General features: G+C 45.0%; 1 protein-coding gene across 1 annotated transcript in view; it reads left to right on the forward strand.

Annotated features, from left to right (window-relative positions):
• mettl24 (methyltransferase like 24) overlaps positions 1-22,170 on the forward strand; it is a 38,210-nt gene that overhangs the window by 8,776 nt on the left and 7,264 nt on the right. Inside the window, exons 2-4 of the mRNA XM_080791127.1 lie at positions 10,657-10,755; positions 14,450-14,559; positions 21,456-21,687. Of these exons, the coding sequence (XP_080647253.1) occupies positions 10,657-10,755; positions 14,450-14,559; positions 21,456-21,687 (441 nt within the window). The remainder of the gene's footprint in view (positions 1-10,656; positions 10,756-14,449; positions 14,560-21,455; positions 21,688-22,170) is intronic.

Genomic DNA, 22,170 nt, shown 5'->3' on the forward strand with positions numbered 1-22,170 from the left:
AAGCCGTGTTAAGACTATTCACTTTATTAAAAAGATCAGCTTAATCCTGCCTTTTAATTCTGTTAGAGCCTTCTCTCTCTCTCTCTCTCTCTCTCTCTCTCTCTCTCTCTATATATATATATATATATATATATATATATACACCATATAGCTGGCTCTAAAATGGGATTTGACACACTGACTGCCGAAGTCATGCTATCAGCTGGATTAGTCAGACAAGACGTGTAGCTCTGCATAAACTATGTCGATGCGATTGTCTGGTCGGTCAGTATAGGATACTGTACTGTTCATCCCGTACCATACAGTGGTGAAGTACATTTACTTAAGTTCTTCAGTACTTCTGAGGTATTCCAGGGTACTTTGAAAGTCTGCTGCATGGTGGTGAAAGCAGCCCCCACCCCCCCCCCCCCCCCCCCCCCCTCCCAACCGGTGTTTGTTCTCTGTATCCAAAAGGCCATTTTTATATTAACCTCTCTGCGGGAGTTTCGCAAAAACAACCTGCTCATCGTCTTAACCACTTAAACCCTGTACTTGCACAGCTGACCGGGGTTACCCATAATCCCCATAGGGCACTACAACTAGGGCTGCTCCCTTTTCCCTCTACACTACTGTATAAAATATAGGCTATTTTGGCTGGATGTTCACTCCAGAATTGGTACGCTAGGGTTTCACCTGCTCTGGTCTTGTACCGCTTTTTTGAGGGGCGTTAGCCCCTCCTATGCCCAGCTTTGTGTGTTTGAGTGTACCCCATGTAGCTGTGATGATGTGATTGACTGAGCACTCCATAGCGATGATTTAGTTGGCTGAGCAATAAAAAGTGAGGACAGAAAATTGAGGACGGCAATTGTGATTGGCCACTGAGAAGTGAGGACGCCAATTGTGATTGGCCGGAATTTGATGATGTACTGTATGATGATGTATGATCCCGAGTGGAATAGTAAGAAAGTGGCGACATGCTTTGATCTCGCCGCAAAGCGGGTGCCTATGGGCTCATCAAATGGTGGTCGTTGGCTCAAATGCAGAATATATTATGGACCTTGATATGAAAAGGGTTGAAACCCACTGGTCTACTCTACACCAAATCTCTCTTAGCAGATCTACATGCGCACCGCACATTTCTGACTTTCTGCTAATGTTCCCCCGAGAATGTGCAGATGCTTATAAGTGCAAGTTAATCGCGCTCCACTCGTGCACGTTTCCAATTTATTAGAGTTAGAGGCCTTCACGTTAAGGTTTTTAAGCTTAACTGATTGCAGTTGCATTGGATAGTAATAGCAAACATTAACGTGAGCGACGGAGCGACTCCAACAGCGGTGATCATGCGCTATAATGAGCCTCTCAAATGGGCAATATAGTGCATGAGAGGGAGGTAAAGGAAAAAAGGAAACGTGATTGGAATTAATGGTCTCATGTAAAGTGAAGCAGTTAACGGGTTATATTCAGCATGTGTAAAGGATTGCTTTCGGGTGCTATATATGCCACGCTCACCGCTGTACGTCGACAGACGGGTGTTTTCGAGCCAGGTTAATGGCTTTACATTTCCATAATCAGCGCATTGATTGATATGGGCTGGTACATTCTATTTCATACAGTTAGTTTCATCTTCCACTGTGTGTGGTGTGATGTAGGCAGCCAACACCGTGTTGTGAATGATTTATCTGTGAATTAATCTACGGCAGCAATACAGTTTTCTCGTACCTGATGAGCTGAGCTGAGTTTGGGAAGGTTCTTTTTTAAATGTACCGTAATCCGTTACTGATTACCCTACTAAAAATGTAATAAATTATGTAACTTTTATGGGATTACGATTTTGAAACGTGATAGGCCTAGAATATGGAAATATTTTTCTATTACGGTGCATTTTACTTTCAAGAGTGCAAACCATACACCAACATTTGATTATTAACCGTAAGTTTATTGCAAAAAGAAAATCTTTATAATTGTAACTGCTTACAGTTACATTCATTAATTGAATTATGTAATGATGTAACTGTGACATGTAGGCTAATCCATTACTTCCCTACTCTGAACTGTATGTATATTCTCACAGAATTGAAAGCCAGACAAGGAAGTACAGAGGGAGATTTAGCCCATTATATTTCATACCCAAACTTTTTTGGACGAAAAGCTTAGCAAAAGAAAAGTCAAACATGTCCCCAAAAGAGCCTCCAAGTGAAGCCAATACTCTCAGTGGTGTAAAAACAACAACAACACCACTCTGCGTAATGTTGACCTCAGTGTTTTGACAGTTTCACTGTGCTGAGCTTTCTGTAACAGCGTGTGGACTCAGTTGAACTGACCCGACGTCTGACACCAGCAGTCCTGGCACTTGACCATTATAGACAGGGCTGACTTGGCAGTTCTCCGACTGTCGCCTTAAGTGTATTAGCTTGCCCTGATGGAGACCTGTGAGTTTTTGGACACACCAACTTATTTGTGTATCCCAAAGGTCAAATTAGCCTTCATGATTTTTGGGGTATAAACAATTACCTCAAGACCATATCAGCAATTAGTGTAATATCACTTATTTGCCGATATCTCATTCTGCTGACCAGTTGAAACACATTTAAACCCAACATCAGCCAGCATCTTTCCCCATAGTTACTGCACTTTGGCTTTGTAGGGCACTATAGCTCTCCTACGTCTTTGTTTTGCCTTGTACTAGTATACTGTATTCCCAGCATGTTTATTGTGCATTCCTCCATCTGACTATAAAGTCTGCCCCTCCTCGCCTGTCTATTTGTTTGAGCCAGCCATTTCCTGTTTGCTCACAGGGAATATTTACGCTCGCCACGGCCGCTCTCGATTCTCTCACAGCCTGACTACAGGGCAGAGCTCACTTATCACACACTTTGCATTGCCTTTCAATTTCTTTGTCTTGGCTTGACTCATGTGGGTCATGCAGTAAGCCCACAGAGCATAAGTTACACTTGTCCCAGTTTAGTCATTAAGCCAATTCCCCTTTGTACTGTGGTCTCCTGCCTGTCACTGCTGAACCCGACTGGTTCGTTTTTTACCTGCTGCTGTGTAAGCACAGCTGGTCAATGTTCTCTCTGCTGTGCTTTCACGCCCACTTGCTGTAGTTACTTGCGCAAGCAGAGCGCCCAAGTACTAGTTTCGCCCGGGACTCGTATGCACCGTCCCAGCAAATTGTGCCTGATACAGCAGTGGTGCCAGATTACATACATGTATACATAGGAGCATTACCTTTAATCCTCCCGACACTAAAACATATCGTCATTACGTCACCATCGAAAGCCAATTACACTCTGGCATTAGGTCCTTTAATCCACATCTTTATTACGTCATCATTGAGAGCTAGTTATACAGATGTACAGTATGTAATCTGGCACCACTGCCGTATCAGGCACAATTTGCTGGGACGGTGCATACTAATGCCAGAGTGTAATTGGTTTTCGATGGTGACGTAATGACGATATGTAGGCCATTATGGCCTACTAGTGTGCAACAAGCAAGTATATGCACTCGACAGAGTGCAGTTCTAGTTGAGAGAGACCTATGTTTCTCATTGGCTGTGCTGACAACCTATCGTCCTGATTGGCTGCCTCGTCTCTAGGCAACCACACACTTTTTGCCTCTAGCCGACCTCTCAGCCATGGGATATAAGGCAGAAGCTGGTAATTAATTGATGTCATCAATTCTTGTTTAAGGACACAAGCATGTTTCCTCCGACTGATACACATGATGCCGTCACCACGAGATTCTCAGGGAAGGAACACCGTCTCAGTTCCGGGCGCACCCCGCTGAACAAGCGCCCTGATCAACCTGCATAAGTCCATATACTGCATCGACAGAGATCACCTGCCCAGGGGCTGCCCATTAGTGCGACGGACGAGTCATTCTTTCGACGTCCCGATAATCAGCGATGTTTGAGGGGCGCTGTCCTCTCCAACGCCTGGCTTTCAGACATGACGTCATGTGGCAGCCAAGTCTATGGACCTTTCTTGTTTGTCTTATTCATGCGCCCCCAAAAATCTGCCAATACTCTGCACGCCATCACCAGACCAATGATACTTCATAACAATGGGCTGGCACATGCTGCCCCCAGCCTGGACTAATCTCTCTCACATATTGACCAAAGGATTTAATTTGAGGGGTGTTTGAAGGTCAAATTACATAAGACAGCGAGAATGCAATAATCACTAAATCAACCCACCAAACTAAAGCCAGATTTATATCCTCAGTTGCACCAGAGTGAGTCGCGTGCCGACAACAGCTAATCATTCAATAATAATGAGCAGTTGAGACGAGTTGAGACCATCTAATTCTAAGTCCATAATAATTAGCAGCAATTTATAAATTATGGATAAGGGTCAGGGGGGACAAGGGTCAGAATAAATTATGAACTAGTGATTTGTCTCAATTGCTACTGGTCCCCATAAATAACGGACCAACGGATCACTGACTAATGCACCCAGCAGTCTTTCCTTCTGTTCATCCTTCCATCCGTTCATACTGTATAGGCCTATACGCTCACAGCAGGGATGCACCATGTGCTTTATTGTGTGTTTTATTAAAAGCACTTTAACCTTCACTGCTCCAGAGGTGTTGATGACATGTTACTGCATGGCTGATCACAACAAGGCCTAACACTAATCTCACCATCACTACTTTAGCAGGGAAGCACTTATGGTGCACGCGCACTTACTTACTTAGCGCGCACACACACACACACACACACACACACACACACACACACACACACACACACACACACACACACACACACACACACACACACACACACACACACACACACACACACACACGCACACACACACACACACACACACACACACACACACGTGTTTGACAAAACTCCTCAAGGGCCTGCATGCTTCCTGAGTTTTACTAAAAACCAGTAGTGACGATAAAGGTCTAGTCCATTTTTCATTAAATACGTTCTTCTTGACAGAGAAACTTAATTACACCATGCAGAACGCTGCAGGCCTGTGGACTTTGGAATACCTTTTGTGCTTCCTGGAATTCTACAAACTCCGCCAGGCCCACACTGTTCTCCAAGAGGTTCCTGCTGCTGCAGCCAGGGACCCCCACAACTCCACCAGGCCCACACTGTTCTCCAAGAGGTCCCTGCTGCTGCAGCCAGGGACCCCCACAACTCCACCAGGCCCACACTGTTCTCCAAGAGGTCCCTGCTGCTGCAGCCAGGGACCCCCACAACTCCACCAGGCCCACACTGTTCTCCAAGAGGTCCCTGCTGCTGCAGCCAGGGACCCCCACAACTCCGCCAGGCCCACACTGTTCTCCAAGAGGTCCCTGCTGCTGCAGCCAGGGACCCCCACAACTCCACCAGGCCCACACTGTTCTCCAAGAGGTCCCTGCTGCTGCAGCCAGGGACCCCCACAACTCCGCCAGGCCCACACTGTTCTCCAAGAGGTTCCTGCTGCTGCAGCCAGGGACCCCCACAACTCCGCCAGGCCCACACTGTTCTCCAAGAGGTCCCTGCTGCTGCAGCCAGGGACCCCCACAACTCCACCAGGCCCACACTGTTCTCCAAGAGGTCCCTGCTGCTAAAGGGACCCATAAAAATCATGTGTCTGCGACCCACAAATGGGTCCCGTGATGGTTCCCGTGATGGTTCCCACCAGTGTTTGGGAACCCTATAGCGCCCTATATTCCACCTCACCTCACCTCCCTCACACGGGCAAAACGCTCCACCGACCAACCCCAAGCGAGTCCATTGTTCCAGATATCTATAGCCTGTGAAAGGCATTCCTGTCTCAACCTGCACCGGGGGCTAGATGTCTGAGGAGGCCTGACAGGTGAGCCTAAGGGAGGGGCAGAGAAGAGATGGAAGATAGAAGAGGTACAGGTCAGGAGCACCAGAAAGCAGTGGTGGAAAAAGTACTCCATTGTTTTATGTATAAGTAAAAGTATCTATGCCTGTATGCCGCAATGTAGAACTATACTCCGTTACATAGGAGTAAAAGTCTGGAATAAAAAAAGGACATGAGTAAAAGTATTGGCATGTACTTTAAGTGCCAAAAGTAGAAAGTATTCACTATGCAGAATGTCCCATGTCAAGTTTTCAAATGTATAAAAAAAGCTCACAATGCGAAGCAAATTGCTATTTCCAAATGGCCGTGTGGATAATGTTTTTTTCATATAGGCCTAATAATAATCAAAGTAACTGAGTAACTAAAGTTTTCAAATAAATGTAGTGGAGTAAAAGTACAATATTTGCCTCTAAGATGTAGTGGAGTAGAGCTAAACGTATTGGAAATTGGAAATACTCAATTAAAGTACAAATACCTCAAAATTGTACTTACAGTACTTGAGTAAATGCACTTAGTACATTCACACCACTGCCCGAAAGCATAACATTAACGACTATAGGCTCCTGGGAGATGTAACATGGCGTAGGTGGATGTTTCATTTATTGTAAACAGCAGTCAGACAAACAGACACGTTTGATCTATGGGATGAATGTAATATGTATCCCATACTGTAGATCAGACACGTCAGAGACTCGCTCTCTGCATAAATAACAGTATGCTATATGGGTGGATCACAGACAAACAAGCTGGGCTTCAAATCGCTTTCTAGTGTTAAACTAGAGGTGCACTTTATCGAAGCATCAAAAAAATAATTCTATTTTCTTAGGTCTCAGTGAAAGGAGTCTTGCTTTATTATTTAAGCGGCGAGGACCGAGTCTTTTCCTGCCAGCTTTCCTTTTGTTTTTGAGACCACCGCACCTGCAGTCATTAGTCAACCTGGAACAAAGGACAAAGAAGGGCAAAGACGGTTTCCCCCATACTTTACTGACATATTTTACAGATGCTATCTGTAAAAGTCACGTCTGAAACTAGATTTCATGTGGCGTTTCAGCGCAAGCTGAAACACAAGGTTTGTAAGGGAAGGGAACGGAACAAAGACGTCACATCTCCATGCACATGCAGAGTTCAGCATATAGAGACGGAGAACTGCCATACAGGACTGTATTTTGCGTGTCTTAAGTACCAGGTCTTATTACCTAACTTGAGTAAACTAAAGACCTGGAGGAGTGATCAATAAAACACATTGAGCCACAGCCAGGTGAGCGAGAGAGAGAGAGAGAGAGAGAGAGAATGAATGAAATAGAGGGCAAGAGAGGGATGCTATGTTGGCGAACGTATGAACACAGAGAGACGAGGAGGGAGAGTCAAAGCAATGACAGGCCTTCAAATATTTTGACCCACAGCGAATAAGGGCACAATTCCACACAATGTGGAGGGAGCCACACAGCTGCACAGCCATTAGGCAGTATAGTACACAGCTGATCCACAGCTATGATCCACAGCCCTGCATGGCCAATGTCAAGCATCACTGCCAATCGGACATACAACACACGGTTGCCAGATGTTTGGTTTCCGATGCCGATCCTGATTTCGGAGAGTCCTAGCCCGCTGGTTCCGAAACACTGGGTCGGGACCCATTTTGTGGGTCGCGGGTCAATTTTTATGGGTCCCTATATTTTTGGTTTCCTACATTTTGTTTTTAATTAGGCCTATATTTCAAAATATAGATATTTAAAGAAAGAAACATTCCCCAAAAAGCTAAAATGTTCATGAATCAAAAACTAAATTCTTTGTTCAGAAGAAATTCCATAAATTTGAAAACAAATGTTTAAATAAATAGTGAAAATAGCCGCTATGTAATATATCTTTTGGGTCACGGGCTAAAATGTTTGGGAACCACTGTCCTAGACCGAAATACTGATGTTTTGATCCACATCCTATATTGAAATTGATGGGACGATGGAGGGCACAAACGTAACATCTCCACCTGTGAGGCCTGTGAGTTGCTCTCCGAACAGTGTTTGTGCCAAGTTTGGTGCAGATCGCACCAAACGAAAGCAGTCATACCAGGGGCCAAGTCGTAGACCCCCGGGGAGCCACAGTCACACCAGGGGCCAAGTGTGGACCCCCGGGGAGCCACAGTCACACCAGGGGCCAAGTGTGGACCCCCGGGGAGCCACAGTCACACCAGGGGCCAAGTCGTGGACCCCCGGGGAGCCACAGGTGCACAGGTTGCTCTGATCTGCACCAAACTTGCCACAGACAGACATGGACACCAGGTTGAAAGTGTTTCAAAATTGGCTGCATAATTGCCGATATACCGGTGTCGATAAACAAAAGAGGTCAAATAATGGCTGTTATATGGTTCTGGATCTAACACATGCGGTCCTGAAGGCATACAGGGTTGAATGTGCACACGTGAGCGCACATTATATAGTACGTATATAGTACGTGTGCACGTGTGTGGAAAAATGGTCTATGCATTGTATGGTTTCTTTGTATGTGCACATGTGAAAGCATCAGAGAGAGAGAGAGAGAGAGAGAGAGGGAGAGAGAGAGAGGGAGAGGGGGAGAGGGGGAGAGAGAGAGCGCACTCGGCAAACATGTCACGCTGCCACGTTATAGAGACAGATGAAAATGTCAAAGTGGTGACTTATAAGCAACATGGAGGTCTCCTGCAATTTGCAAATGAAATGCAGGCAGAAATGTCAAAAAGAAAGGGAAAGAAACACCTCCACGCTGACAGCGAATGCCTCATTCCCTCTCGCCCTTTAAACTGGAAACACTGCGACGGCTTTGAAAAAAGCTGGATGGATCAAGGCCAGTTTGCCCGGTTGTTTACTCTTTCATGGAGGCAACAACGGTATAGGTCGGAAATGAAAGCCGGGCGTGGGAAGCCTATTATTGTGCCTGTGTTGACAAAGCTGGAAACAGGGGCCACGGCGAGCAAAGGAGCGAGAGAGGAGAGACGTGAGAAGTGCGACGGACAGGGAGATAGAGGAAGAAAGAACGACCTCATAGTTACACCAGTGGTTCCCAAACACTGGGTCGGGACCCATGTGTGGGTCGTGGACACATTTTTATAGGTCCCTTTATTTTTTTTTGGTTTCCCACATTTTGTTTTTAATTATTATTATTTCAACCCAATCAAAACTTAATGAATTCAACACAAATTCAAATAAGTTTTTGTCCAGTAATTTCATGAAGAAAAAGACAAAGTTCCATGAAATAGAAAGCAGATGTTTAAATAAGTCTGCGATGCGTTGTGGGTTTGTAGATCTGCTATATATTCGCTATTTTGGGTCCCGGGAAAACGTCTAATTTCTGTCTTGGGTTTTAAGCCAAAAGGTTTGGGAAACAATGCTTTACACGTTGTTTGTCAGCTGTGCTCAGAGCAGTGGACACACCCAAACGTGATGACGTTAGCCGAGCCAAAGAACCATCCATCTGTAACCATGGGAAACGGAGAAAATAAACTGAAATACAATAATAAGCACATTGGCAAGGATGACACTGTCAGACTCCATGCAGGCAACACATTAAATCAGACATAGCCTGCTGAGGCATGCTGTTAATGAACATTTTGACCGTAGTGGTTATCGTGAGAAATGAGGACTTTTTCTACCATAATATCACACATCCCAGCTCTATCTCCGTCGAGGTATTGTCTATCAATCCATCTATGTCTGTTTCGTCGTTTCCGTCCCTTTTTTCGTCCTCTCTCGTGCCTCTGCTCTAATCATAAACAGACACATTCCTGTAGAAATGAACGAGGCCTTGAAGAATGGCTGCCAGGTTCTAGTAGGAATGTGACACAGCTAGCGGCACTTCAGGAGGCTCTGCAGATGTACTGTAGTGTGCCGACTGGGCCGCTGAGCGTTAGTTCGGCTAGTTTACACTTCTTAGTGAAACAGTCAGGAAATGGCATCCAAGTAAGTAAGTTAGTAAATAGGTCAGAGTGTGTGTGTGTGTGTGTGTGTGTGTGTGTGTGTGTGTGTGTGTGTGTGTGTGTGTGTGTGTGTGTGTGTGTGTGTGTGTGTGTGTGTGTGTGTGTGTGTGTGTGTGTGAGAGAGAGAGAACATTTGTATGTATTTATATAAGTATTTATCATGTATTTATATATTTATTACATTTTTATCCCACAAATGTGTAACCCATTTTTCACGCGGTGCCAATTGCTGTAATATGACCTTGGGCTACTCTCCCTCTGCCGACCTGGGGAGAGTATTTCATTGTATTATAATGACAATGACAATGGTGACAACATTTTGACGTGTGTAAATACAGTATAGGTGCCAAGTTGGCAATATCTAACTAAATGCATAACAAACAAAAGAACAAAACGTTGTCTACTAATAAAAGTAAAGTCATGCAACATATTAATGCCACAAAGTATGGTGACGACGGTCTGATGCAGATCAGTTGAGGATAGACACACACAGGCCTGTCAGAGCCATGAATAAGACAAACTGCAGCCTGGGACGTACTGTATGGTTGCACATGACCTAGATTTCAGATAGGAGGATCACATACATGGACACGGAACACACTTACACCTGTCACTCACACTCACACACACAGGAGATGAAACACAGCGTTGAAATAGAGCAAGGTGCTACAGGTGTAGGGCTGTAGGCACAAGATAAGACTTGGCTATTGTTCCTTCGGCCGCAGGGGGTAGAAAAGAACAATTTAAGTGTCAAATTCTAAACTATCCTAAACCTGAAAGCCATCAGAGAGACAAATGTAACCCGTGAGGATCACTCACAGTGTTAGATTAATATCTGAGGATTTTACGATGTGTTTATTGGGTATTTGCACGTGTGTTTCTCTGTAGTCTCCTCGGTGGCACATAGACTTGGAGCCATGGGCCAGTGACAGCCCTTCTCTGGAGGATGAAGCTAGAAGATTCCTCACCTACATCACCACACCACAGGTGAGTGAGTCACCGTTCTTACGCATGCATTTAGCCGACGCTATTATCCAGAGCAACTTCTAATAAGCAAGCTGGCTAACCACATATAGAATGTAGGTCCAAGGGTAAGCAGGAACTATAGCATTATAAGCACATTAAGTGTCCCTTAATGTGGATCAAGAATTGATGACATCAATTAAATACCAACTGCTGCCTTATATCCCATGACTGAGAGGTCGGCTAGAGGCAAAAAGTGTGTGGTTGCCTAGGAACGAGGCAGCCAATCAGGACGATAGGTTGTCAGCACAGCCAATGAGAAAAATAGGTCTCAACTACAGTTGGGCGTTAAATCACCGCAGGGAGAACATTGACCAGCTGTACTTACACAGCAGCTGGTAAAAAACAGATAAATGGTTCATGTCTTATATGCCATCAGCCATGGGGCAGTAGAGCAACTTCACTGGTGTGAGTGTCCATTACCAAATGAGAGGATCATATAGGAGAGGAGAATTTGCGCCTCTCCTTTTCATATTGTATGTTTTGCTGCCAGAAGCTATAGAACCTACAGGCTTGCCATTTGCCCCGAGTCATAAAACTGCATCCCAACAACACTCACTCAACTCTCAGACCACGTGCTCTGCAGCCCCTAATGTGCCACTTTCCTTTTTATGTCGTTTCTGATTACATCTTCTCTACGGTGCTATATTACAAGCTGAATTTACAATTAGGGGGGGAAAAAATCAAATAGAGCCTTTGAAATTTAATTTGCTGCTTTAACAGCAAAGCAATAGGGGTTCCTGGTGGCTCGAACAGTTAGTATTAGACTATTAGTGCACTCACATATTCCTTGTTGAGACACAGGATCGAATCAGACTGCTTGTTTGTCTTGTGTGTCTGCCTTCGTTGTCGACATTCTCCTATCTAGGTGTTAACAGTTAGGGCGTCTGATCTAATGAATAAAAATAAATAAATATCCAAATATTGAATCAGGAGACTATAGCTGTAGACGTTCAAAATCACCCCAGAAGTGTATTAAAGTGAAATACCCCATTACGTAATGTGCAGGGAGATGTAACTGTAGGCTATACTTCAGTAATTATATAAAAAAATGTAGCTGTAGCTATCAGCCCAGGATCATAAGCCACACCGGGAACACCTCTTCACATGCAGCTCTCCCTGCCAATGTTTCTGTCCTGCCTGCAGTGATCATGGCACGCACATCGTTTATTACTGTATTGATTACCATAGAGATGGAGTTCCAAGCCCCTCTGTTCATACTTAAAGATTAATCAATGAGACGTTATGCTTTGTTTGTTTGTTTGTTTAGGCCAGAGTTAAATAACTACAAATCGATGAAAATATGTAGTGCCTCGGTAGAAAGATGAAGTAGCCGGGGGGGAAAGGCCCGGATTTCTGCAAACCTCGTTTCTGTTGTCAAGGTTACACAACGACACACAGAGGCAGTTTTAGTTTCAGCTTCCAAAATGCATTTATAGGACTTTTTTCAGATGGCATGTGTCACGTCCCTATTGCACTAAACTCAGGTTGGCAGTAAACGGCAACTTGGCAATGCCCTTACTCACTCTTGGCAGTATACCACCTCCTCCCCCATATGGCTATTGGTTCTGTATCTTTCATAACGCAGCTCAAAATGAATTAGTTACAACAAGCGTGCGTTTGTTCGTGTGTGAGGCGAAAATCAAAGAGGGGAGGGGACAGATGGAGAAGTTAGGGAGGGGGTGAATGTGGCAGAAAATAAGAGAAAGTAAAAGAGAAAGGGAGAAAGTGATTGTGAGCTTTTTATGTGGGTGTTCATGTGTGCATGGCTGCATGCATGCATGCATGTGCGTGTGTGTGTGTGTGTGTGTGTGCATGTGTGTGTGGCTGTGCGTACATGCCTGTGAGGGAGAAAGAGGAGTCCGTTGAAGGGAGCTGTCATTCATAAGCCGTGACAGACGGCAGAGAGAGAGAGAGAGAGAGAGAGCTGGTGTGCGATAACAGCACCCGTAGCCTTGATGCTGCCTGACACGTACAGTCCCTGGCGAAGCTCCGACTCGGGGGAGACGGCCTGTAACACGACTGTCAAATCACCAGTGCAACATGCATGAAGCCAGCGGAAAGCATGCTGCACATAATATGCTAATTATATTAATCATTGGTATTCTTCTATACTGCAACCGGCTCATGCGTGATATGCACGCTGAATATGAGGGGGGGTACCAAACTCATTTTGGGGGGCGGGATACACACAATAAGGATATATAGTAAAAATATATATTACAAAAAAAAAATCACACCCGTGGAGAAGTTTAATCTTCTTTGTGTGAGGGAGGCCTTAGAGTCAGCAACGGCAGCACATGGATGGAATTCACTGTATGCTTTTGACATACAGGAACATGTGAGGAAAGTATCACTGCAGTAGATGAGTCTTGTAATGCAGGCTTGAGTCAACATGTACAAAAGCCATATCACATCACAATATTTGATTTATGTTAGTCAGTTTTATCACCATCCAGGCTTCAGGGCAGACTGGTAGATATGAATGGAGGGTACGCAGGTGACCTGGTCAGGCTAGATTCGGTCACCGCTGAATCAGAAAACTATGAGACAAAAAACAGCCTCTTGCCTTGGTTACATATATAGTGGTGATGGACACAATTACCAACATGGAAAAACAACAGAACAACTCCGGTTCATACAGGTCATACAAGCACGCATTTCACACAAATGCTGAAACAAAGTCTGTGGCCTAATTCCGTTCAGTGCAATGATTCAGATGTTGTCTTCTTCCTTTGCCTTGCCTGGCACTATCCTTGAGCGGTGAGGGAACCTGCACGCTCTCTCTCTAACTCTGTGAACATGAGCCTCGTGTATCAAGGTTGGAGAAACCAATCCCATCCATTCTCCGTCACCGTGACAGAAAAGAAAGGAGAGCCAGTGAGCCGGAGTGAACGAGACAGCGTGAAGAGCATCAGTCACCCCAAGCGGGATCAAACATGAATGAATATGAGAAGCCCCCCAGCATGAATGTATGATGAATAGTGTATAGATTCCTGTATATGTATGTGCCAGAGATGATTAACCCCTGAGACCTGAGGCCGCTTCTAAAAACAAATTGCTTCTAAATCAGTTTTCTGAAAAGCCTATGTTTCTGTGTCAGTGGTGCTCAACTTTTTTTCATGTCAAGGACCCCCAATAGATTATCTGTATATGGCCACGGACCCCCATCTGAAAATATGTTGTTCCAGGGACCCCCCCAGAAGCAAAGATTTTAACTTAAAAACGTTCGCTCTGAAAGAACACATATTCAAAAGATGTGCCACATTTTCCACATTTTTTCTAAAATAGCAGCTCTTCAAAAATAGCAGATCTACAAGCACTCAGTGCCACGCTACAAGCTTGTAGATCTGCTATTTTTCAATAGCTACAAGTATAACATAATGCTTAAAACACCAAAAGGGGTTCCCGTCCTGAATGTTAACAAACACTAGCACATTTATCAAGGAAAGCTCAAGTGAAGTAGGGTTGACCAGGGAATGGAATGGAAATGTCAGAAATGTTGGATGAAAATGATGATGTTCCTAAAAAAACTACAAATACTACATCATAGCTGTATGGCAAATCAGATGTGTAGGACTTCTGATTTGAGACGGGGAAGAGTATACTCGGCATGATTGACACCCATAACATGCATGTCCCTTTGTCTGTCTGCCAGGTTCCATGTGTGTCTCTGTCCAACGAGGGCCCGTGGACTGTCTGCCTGGACCCCAAATACAGCCTGATACACAACATGGACAGCAAGCACTGCAGGGTCTACTCACTGGGGTGAGTTCACGCGCACGCACTCACGCACTCACGCACACACGCTCCCTCCACCACACACAAGCATCAGGCAGAACCCGATCCCTCATTTATCTCGCTCTCCCGTTCTCGAGTGGCAAGTAATCTGGACTCCGCTCCGTCAAATCAACTCAGGTTACTCATGGCCACTTGACCTCCTTAAGATTGGATGGGTGCTGATCTGTCTCAGTCGGCCGACATCTCCCAGCTCTGGGACGGATCCACACCAGGCCCCGCTGCTTTGCCAAAGTATAGCGGGGGAGGGGGGGGGGGGCTTCCGTACACAGGGCCAAATGGGATTAGGCTGCAGTTGGAGACAGTGGGCCCATTAATGTGACTGCGCTGAGAGACAGCACAGGTGAGCTGGCTGGCTTGATGGCATGGGACCGTGGGAGCGAGGGCAGGGGTCGAGTAGAGAGAGAGAGAGAGAGAGGGGCTATAGGGATTGTTGCCGTTCTTGGCACTCTGCCACTCAGAGGCAGGGGCAAGAGGTTAATTGAAGAGGTCAAACGAAAAATGGATCTGATTTCCTCTGGCTGAGTGATGGGAGGATAGACTCATAATATGCACATAAGCGTGCAGCAGACACGCACATGCCCGCACATATTGAATGCAAAATGTGTGGATGCATACAGGTGTTTCTTATGCCAGCACAAAGGAGGACTTTATGACTCATCGCATGATTAATGCAAACAGATGAATGCACGACCTGAATGCAGCATGGTTGAAATATGACTCAGGAATCAGATTTTTCAAGCCAATAAAATTATTCATTAGCATTTTTGTGCCATGGGGCTGATCGCTATAAGATCATACAAATTAATTCAATAGACTCCTATAAGCGACCGCAGACTCTGACTTCTGAAATAACAGTTGGCTAATCTGGAAAAACCAAAGCAAGCGTCTAAAAATAAATTCCATACCAAACAAGACATGCCATAATGGCACATTGGCACAACGTGACTGACTGCAATCACATTTCAGTGATTTCACTGAAAAAGCGAAAGAATATGTGTCCCTTCTTTTCCTAGATTCCTGGTTCGCACACTCGCGCACACACGCACACGCACACACAAGCACGCGCGCACGCACAACAAGATTAAGTTGTTTGACGAAACTCCTCAAGGGCCTGCATGCATGCTTCCTGAGTTTGACTAAAACCAGCAGTGCCGATAAAGGTCTTGTCCATTTTTCATTTTCCATTAAATACGTTCTTGACAAATAATGAGAAAAATAATTCCACCGTGCAGAACACTGCAGGCCTATAGTGAACCACAGAGAAGCCCTATAGTGTCCAAGGCTCAGAGAGGAAGCCCAATCTGTCCCTTGGCCAGAAGGGGATCGACCCCCTTGTGGATGAGCGGTTGATGTTTGGTTTCACGTTCCCCGGGTTAGAATCCAGGCGGCTGTGTTGGGGCTTCGGGGGAGGAGTATTCAAATCAAATCAAGGTAGTTACGCACAGCCAGATGTTGGTGAAACTTATATACTGTACAGCAAATACAAACACGCGCGCGCACACACACACACACACACACACACACACACACACACACACACACACACACACACGTATGCCAAGTATGTTCTCCCTGGGAGAGTTCTGCCATGTGTTACAGGACAGCAATCACAGCCTAGGCCACTGCTCCACAATAACCCAGGGTTAAGCGGAAATGTCAACGGCATTAAGCCATATGGTGTACACACACACAGGCACAGGCACAGGCACAGGCACACACACACACACACACACACACACACACACACACACACACACACACACACACACACACACACACACACACACACACACACACACACACACACACACACACACACACACACACACACACACACACACACACACACACACACACACACACACACACACACACACCAAAGAATGTGTGGTATGTGTATATGTGTGCACATACGTGTGCATGCCATGTGCGTGTGCATGCATTCAGTGTTTGATATGTCTCATTTGCATGCTGTTTAATGAGCCGTGCGTGGTCCTGCCCAGGCAGGAAGGAGCAGATGTTTTCTGATTGGACTGTCATATGGCGTGCGGGGGGGAGGCACACAGTGTGTTTTTCCACATGAGAGGACCAGCAACTCGCTTCTCTCTCTCTCTCTCTCTTGATGCTTTTTGGTCCCAGCATCCTATACATAATGCATATCGCTGTATTAGCTAGCGGCCCTTTGAGAGCCGCAAGGTCAGCCTGATGGAGGGGAAAGGAACCTGTTGGAATACCGTGTTCCTTCTACGCGCTACTGTACGTCCTACTGGGGGAACCCCCCCCCCCCCTGAATAACGTGTTCCTTCCACGTGCTACGCCAGCCTCAGCCATCCTATTATGGAATTTCTTAGATTTGTTTGTTTGCTTGTTTGTTTTAAAATTACTACTTTTGAAATATATATTCAGGGCTTGACATTAAGGCTTGTCCTGTTGTCCGGGACAAGTAATAAATCTTTCCGTACAAGTAAGTAAGTAAGTAAAGTTTTTTTATAGAGCACCTTTCACAGACAATTACAGTCACAAAGTGCTTTAACAACAATAAAATTAAAACAAGTCAATAGTCAATAAAAAACAAGTCAAGAACTAAATCACTAATAAAGTAAGACAAAATAGAAGATGTAGAGTAAAAATAAAGCAATCAACAATTAACCAGGCCGGCTATGGAAAGCCGTTTAAAAAGGTGAGTTTTCAACAGCCCTTTGAAAATGTCCACAGAATCCACAGTTCTTAGGTGGAGTGGGAGCTCATTCCATAGCCTAGGGGAAAAAACCTGCAAAGGCTCGATCGCCTTTGGTTATTCAATTTGTCTGAGGAACAAGCAGCAAAGCCTGTGATGTGGATCTCAGTGACCTTCTGGGCACATTACGGTTGGAGCAGGTCAGAGAGATAATGAGGTGCCTGGCCATGGAGGGCTCGGTGTGTAATGACTAGAATCTTAAAATGTATTCTGTAATTAACTGGGAGCCAGTGTAGGGAGGCAAGGACGGGTGTTATATGACAGGATCTCCTAGACCTGGTCAGCAACCTATAGCAGCTGTATTCTGAACCAGTTGTAGCCGGTCTAATGCGGTTTTAGACAGACAGGTAAACAGAGAATTTCAATAATCACGACGTGATGACACAAATGCATGAATAGTTTCTAACACCGGGTGTGAAACAACTGATTTTAGTTTGGCAATGTTACGAAGGTGAAAAAAGCAGGTGCGCGATACAGAATTAACGTGTTTGTCTAAAAGCATGGACTGATCTAACATAATGCCAAGGTTTCTGGGGTTGGTGCATACGTGCATTCGAATTTAACTTTTTTGTTTCTGTGACACTCCTAGCAGCCAACAATATTGTAATCACCTTTTCAATATTGGTAATAGCCCTAGAATGTCTATGATCTTATTTCATGTATTTCAAATATGTAGCCATAGATCGGTCCTATCCGCGCATGGTTAACAGACTGACCACAACGGCATTTAAACTCACCCAATAATAATGCTAAAACTTGGAGTAAGATATTGTCGTCTAGTTTCATATCCATTTGAAGGCTCTGGCAGAAAACGTGTGTCAAGTAAAATATCGCCACATTTCCACGACGAAGAGATGGACAGAAAATATTAAAACTTCCTTTGGGAACAGTCAAGGTTTTGTAAGCACAAACGTATGGGGCACACAATTGACAGGTGTGTTGCGATTGGCGCGGGGTAATTGATCACACCACCTAATTTGTGTCCCCCATACATCTGTGCTTCCTCAAGGAAGTTTTGATATGTTCAGTCCTGCACTCCATTCCAGGCCCCTCGCCAGAGAGAATGTTGTCCGTGTGCAGCTCGTGGAAAAGTGATCTCCTATTTAGTATTTTAATAAATACAATGTTGTTTGATGTATTGTCTTGTGACTGTATTTTATGTATTGTAACCTCGGCTACGTTGAAAATGAGGGCTTGCCCTCAACTGTATTCCGAGTATAAATAAAGGTGAGAAAGAAAGAAAGAAAATAAATACAAGTTTTCTGCCAGGACCTTCAATCTAATATGAAACTAGTCCCCAAAACAATTCCAAGTCTTAGGAAGTAATTATTGGGTGAGTGCACACGCAGTGCTACAAGTTTAAATGCCGACGAGGTCAGTCTGCCAACCGTGCTCGGATAGGACCGATCTATGGCTCGGTACAGGTATTTGGAACACATGAAATGTATGTAAGATCACAGACATTCTAGGGATATTAACTTGTAAACTGAGAATCTTCATCTAATATTCAAACATGTATTCACCTAAACCAACTTACAGTTTGCCGACCTGATAATGGGGGACCGTTTAAAACAAAGACGGCTTGCTGTGTTTCGCTACTAACAGAAGTGTGCATGCACTGGGGGTTAAGGGCTGCCAATGTAGGCTATCTTTGTTGTTTTTCTTGTTTTTTCGCCACCGCTTTTCAGAAGTTAGACTTTAGACCAGCTCTAAATAGACTGGGCCACGGCCCGAGTGGCACAATGGAGAATACGGCCCTCTGGTGCTCGGTGCTCCGGACAAGTGACGTTTGTGACAAGTGAATGGGAAATTTTCTTGTCCAAAGAACAAGTGCCTCAAAAATGTCAAAAATGTCAAGCCCTGTTGAAAAATTGGTGCATGACCCACTGTTTGGGAACCAGTGGTTTAAGTGGTGCAGCCTTTGTGTGCGGGCTGACTCCAGCCTCAATCTACATCAAAAAGGAACTGCTCAGAGACTTCACAGGAGCGCCGTATGACTCACCGCAATGCACCGCACACCCCTCTGTGCCCCCACTGTCAAATTTAGAAATGGTTATTTGGTTTAAAACGTGTGTTGCAGGCATCACCGCATTTCATCGGTCATCACAGTACTGCATGCAGTGTATAATAACCACACGAGCCCCAATTCTGGCCATGTCTGTTTGGCAAAAACGACCCCACATGCACTGTGAGGTTGTACATAGCCTATTCTGTCCCATTTGTCACACAGTGAAGTGTAGGAGGTGGTACAGTGAACAATGAAGTATGAGTGGTAACAGCAGTGTGTCAAGGACAGGGGGAAGGAGGGAGGAGGGAGCACAGTAGGAGAAGAGAAGAGCTCTTAGAGAAGAGAAGAGAAGAGAAGAGAAGAGAAGAGAAGAGAAGAGAAGAGAGCCGTGGGGAAAAGCTGAAAAGGGCTCTCTGGTACAACGACTCGCAAAACATAAACAGGAAAAGGATTAAGTGCGGGTTGAGAATGGAAGAAAGCTGAGCAGTGGGTCAGACACCTGCCACCCAGTGTTTGTTAAACCATCTTGAAGGTCTCAAGATGGAGGCTGGCTGGGTGTTGACACAACAGTTCACAGAAAGGGCAGGCCTATTCAGAAAACCCATGAGCCCTAAGAAGCTGTAGGATCAAATAGCCTCCCTGTGGCCCCATTACGCACATGCACACACTGTTGTGCACGTGCGCACATGCATAAACACAAGCACACACACAATAGTGAGACCTTCATAAGTCTTACCTCTAGCTCTCTTTAAAGTAGTACACACACACACACACACACACACACACACACACACACACACACACACACACACACACACACACACACACACACACACACACTCATGAGGGGATAAAGGCGTGTCGTCTTCAAGTGCCTCTGCACTGAATCACATCCAGGCACAATCATAATACCCCCCCCCACCCCCTCCTCAGCTGGAGACTGGGGATCCATCAAATGTCTCTCTTGTTGAAATATTTAGCATGGTAAAAAAAAAAAGAGACATCTTGTTGCGTCTCACTCGTCGCTCACGTCAGCTCATTTCTTGGAGCCCGCTAGTGGGATGCATTTAGGGACCTGGGTGGCTCATCTCTGTGATGTGGTACTGTGAAATTCACTGCCTCCGCCGCAATTATGGAATGCAGCCACTACGCAAACAAGACACTGGGGACGTGGAATGGAGAGATTCTTAACTGAAAGAGGAAAGGGTGGTGAGGAGAGCTATTAGAGAGAGAGAGAGAGTGATGTTGGGTAAAGTGTGTACTTTATATAATGGAGGTGAAGACAATAACAAAAAGTGGGATAATAGTAGGAGAGCGAAACATGAGCCTTTGTCAGCCATGAAAATATTTCAGCAGCGACAAGAAACCACCGCAGAAACCGATTCTGTCATGATAAGTGTTCACTGCGCTATGGGCAATTTTCAGAACCATGTGCTTCAAGGCATGCTCACAAAGTAGCTGTACAAAATGCACACAGCAGCAGCATGCCTGTCAGTCCATAATATCTCTCTGCATCGGGTTGTAAATTGTCACTTTAATAATAAGACTTGTCATTTAAATCAGTGGTTTTCAAAGTGAGGTTGAGGTGGTTTCCCAGGGGGGTCCACAGGAAAAATGTGTTAATAATGGCTAAATCACTTTAATCCCTTCGGGCATTTAGAACAACAAGCTCACAACACATGACGAGTTGTGAGCTTGTAGGTAGATCACACTTGTGTGAAGTGGGCACCACATGGCGTCTTACGTCGTCATTATTGGCTGGAACGTTTACGACTTCATTAGTGCTCTAAACAAACGTTAAAGTCCATAGACTTGGCTCGCTCTAAAGTGCTCTCTAAAATACTCATTGTAATATCCTCAAAATCCATAGACTTGACTGCCATCTGCTTCTTTTTTTTGTAATATATTAAATGTAATATTAATTTGGGGGTCCTTGACATGAAAGAGTTTGAGAACCGCCGATTGAAATGCACTTATCCTTTTATACCTCCCTAAGTTGTAAATGAATAGTCAAACCCGCATGAATTCCATTCACTCACCCCCTGTGTCCTTCCTTCCAATCCACTTCCGAAACCCCTCTCACCTCGCCCGTGCTCTGCTGTGCTGTGCGTTTTGCAGGTTGGGCGTGGACGACCGGTCCCTGGAGCGTTCCCTGGCGGGGGCCGGCTGCGAGGTGCACTGCTTCGACCCCAGTCTGAAGCAAGCCCACCAGCAGCAGTCCAACATGTGGCTCCACCGGCTCTCTGTGGACTGGAGGGACCCCAACCCTGCCCTGGCCGCCCAGCGCCAGCAGCAGCACGCCACCACCAAGAAACTGGCCACCATCCTCAATGACTTTGGCCACAGACAGGTAGAGAGGTCATGGGGGGGGGGACAGAGGGTAAAAGAGAGGGTTATGGGTATAGGGAAGGATAGGTACAGTAGGTACAGACAGAGACACCCATATGCGAAAATGGGTGTTATAGGTGCTATTTAGTAAACGTGCCTTGCCTTACAGCACGGTTTCAGTTGGAACCCAATGGTCACGGAGCATCTTTTATGGGTCTCTTTATTTTATGGTTCCTACATTTTGTTTTGAATCATTATTTAAATAAAAAAAGAACATTCCGAAATAAAAGCTAAGAAAATCATGAATAACTAAATTCAATGATTTCTTCAGTAGTTTCATGAAGAAATCATAGAAATTCCATAAATTATAAAACAAATGTTTAAGAAGTAATGAAAAATACAATCTACAAGGTCACAACGTGTTAGGTATGAAAGTCTAGGTGAACCCAAATGCAGACTCAAACACAGAGGCAAGTTCAAAGTTCTAAAACACAAATATTTATTA

Source organism: Protomyctophum bolini (assembly GCF_963924005.1).
Source record: "Protomyctophum bolini genome assembly, chromosome: 19".
Classification (NCBI taxonomy): domain Eukaryota; kingdom Metazoa; phylum Chordata; class Actinopteri; order Myctophiformes; family Myctophidae; genus Protomyctophum; species Protomyctophum bolini.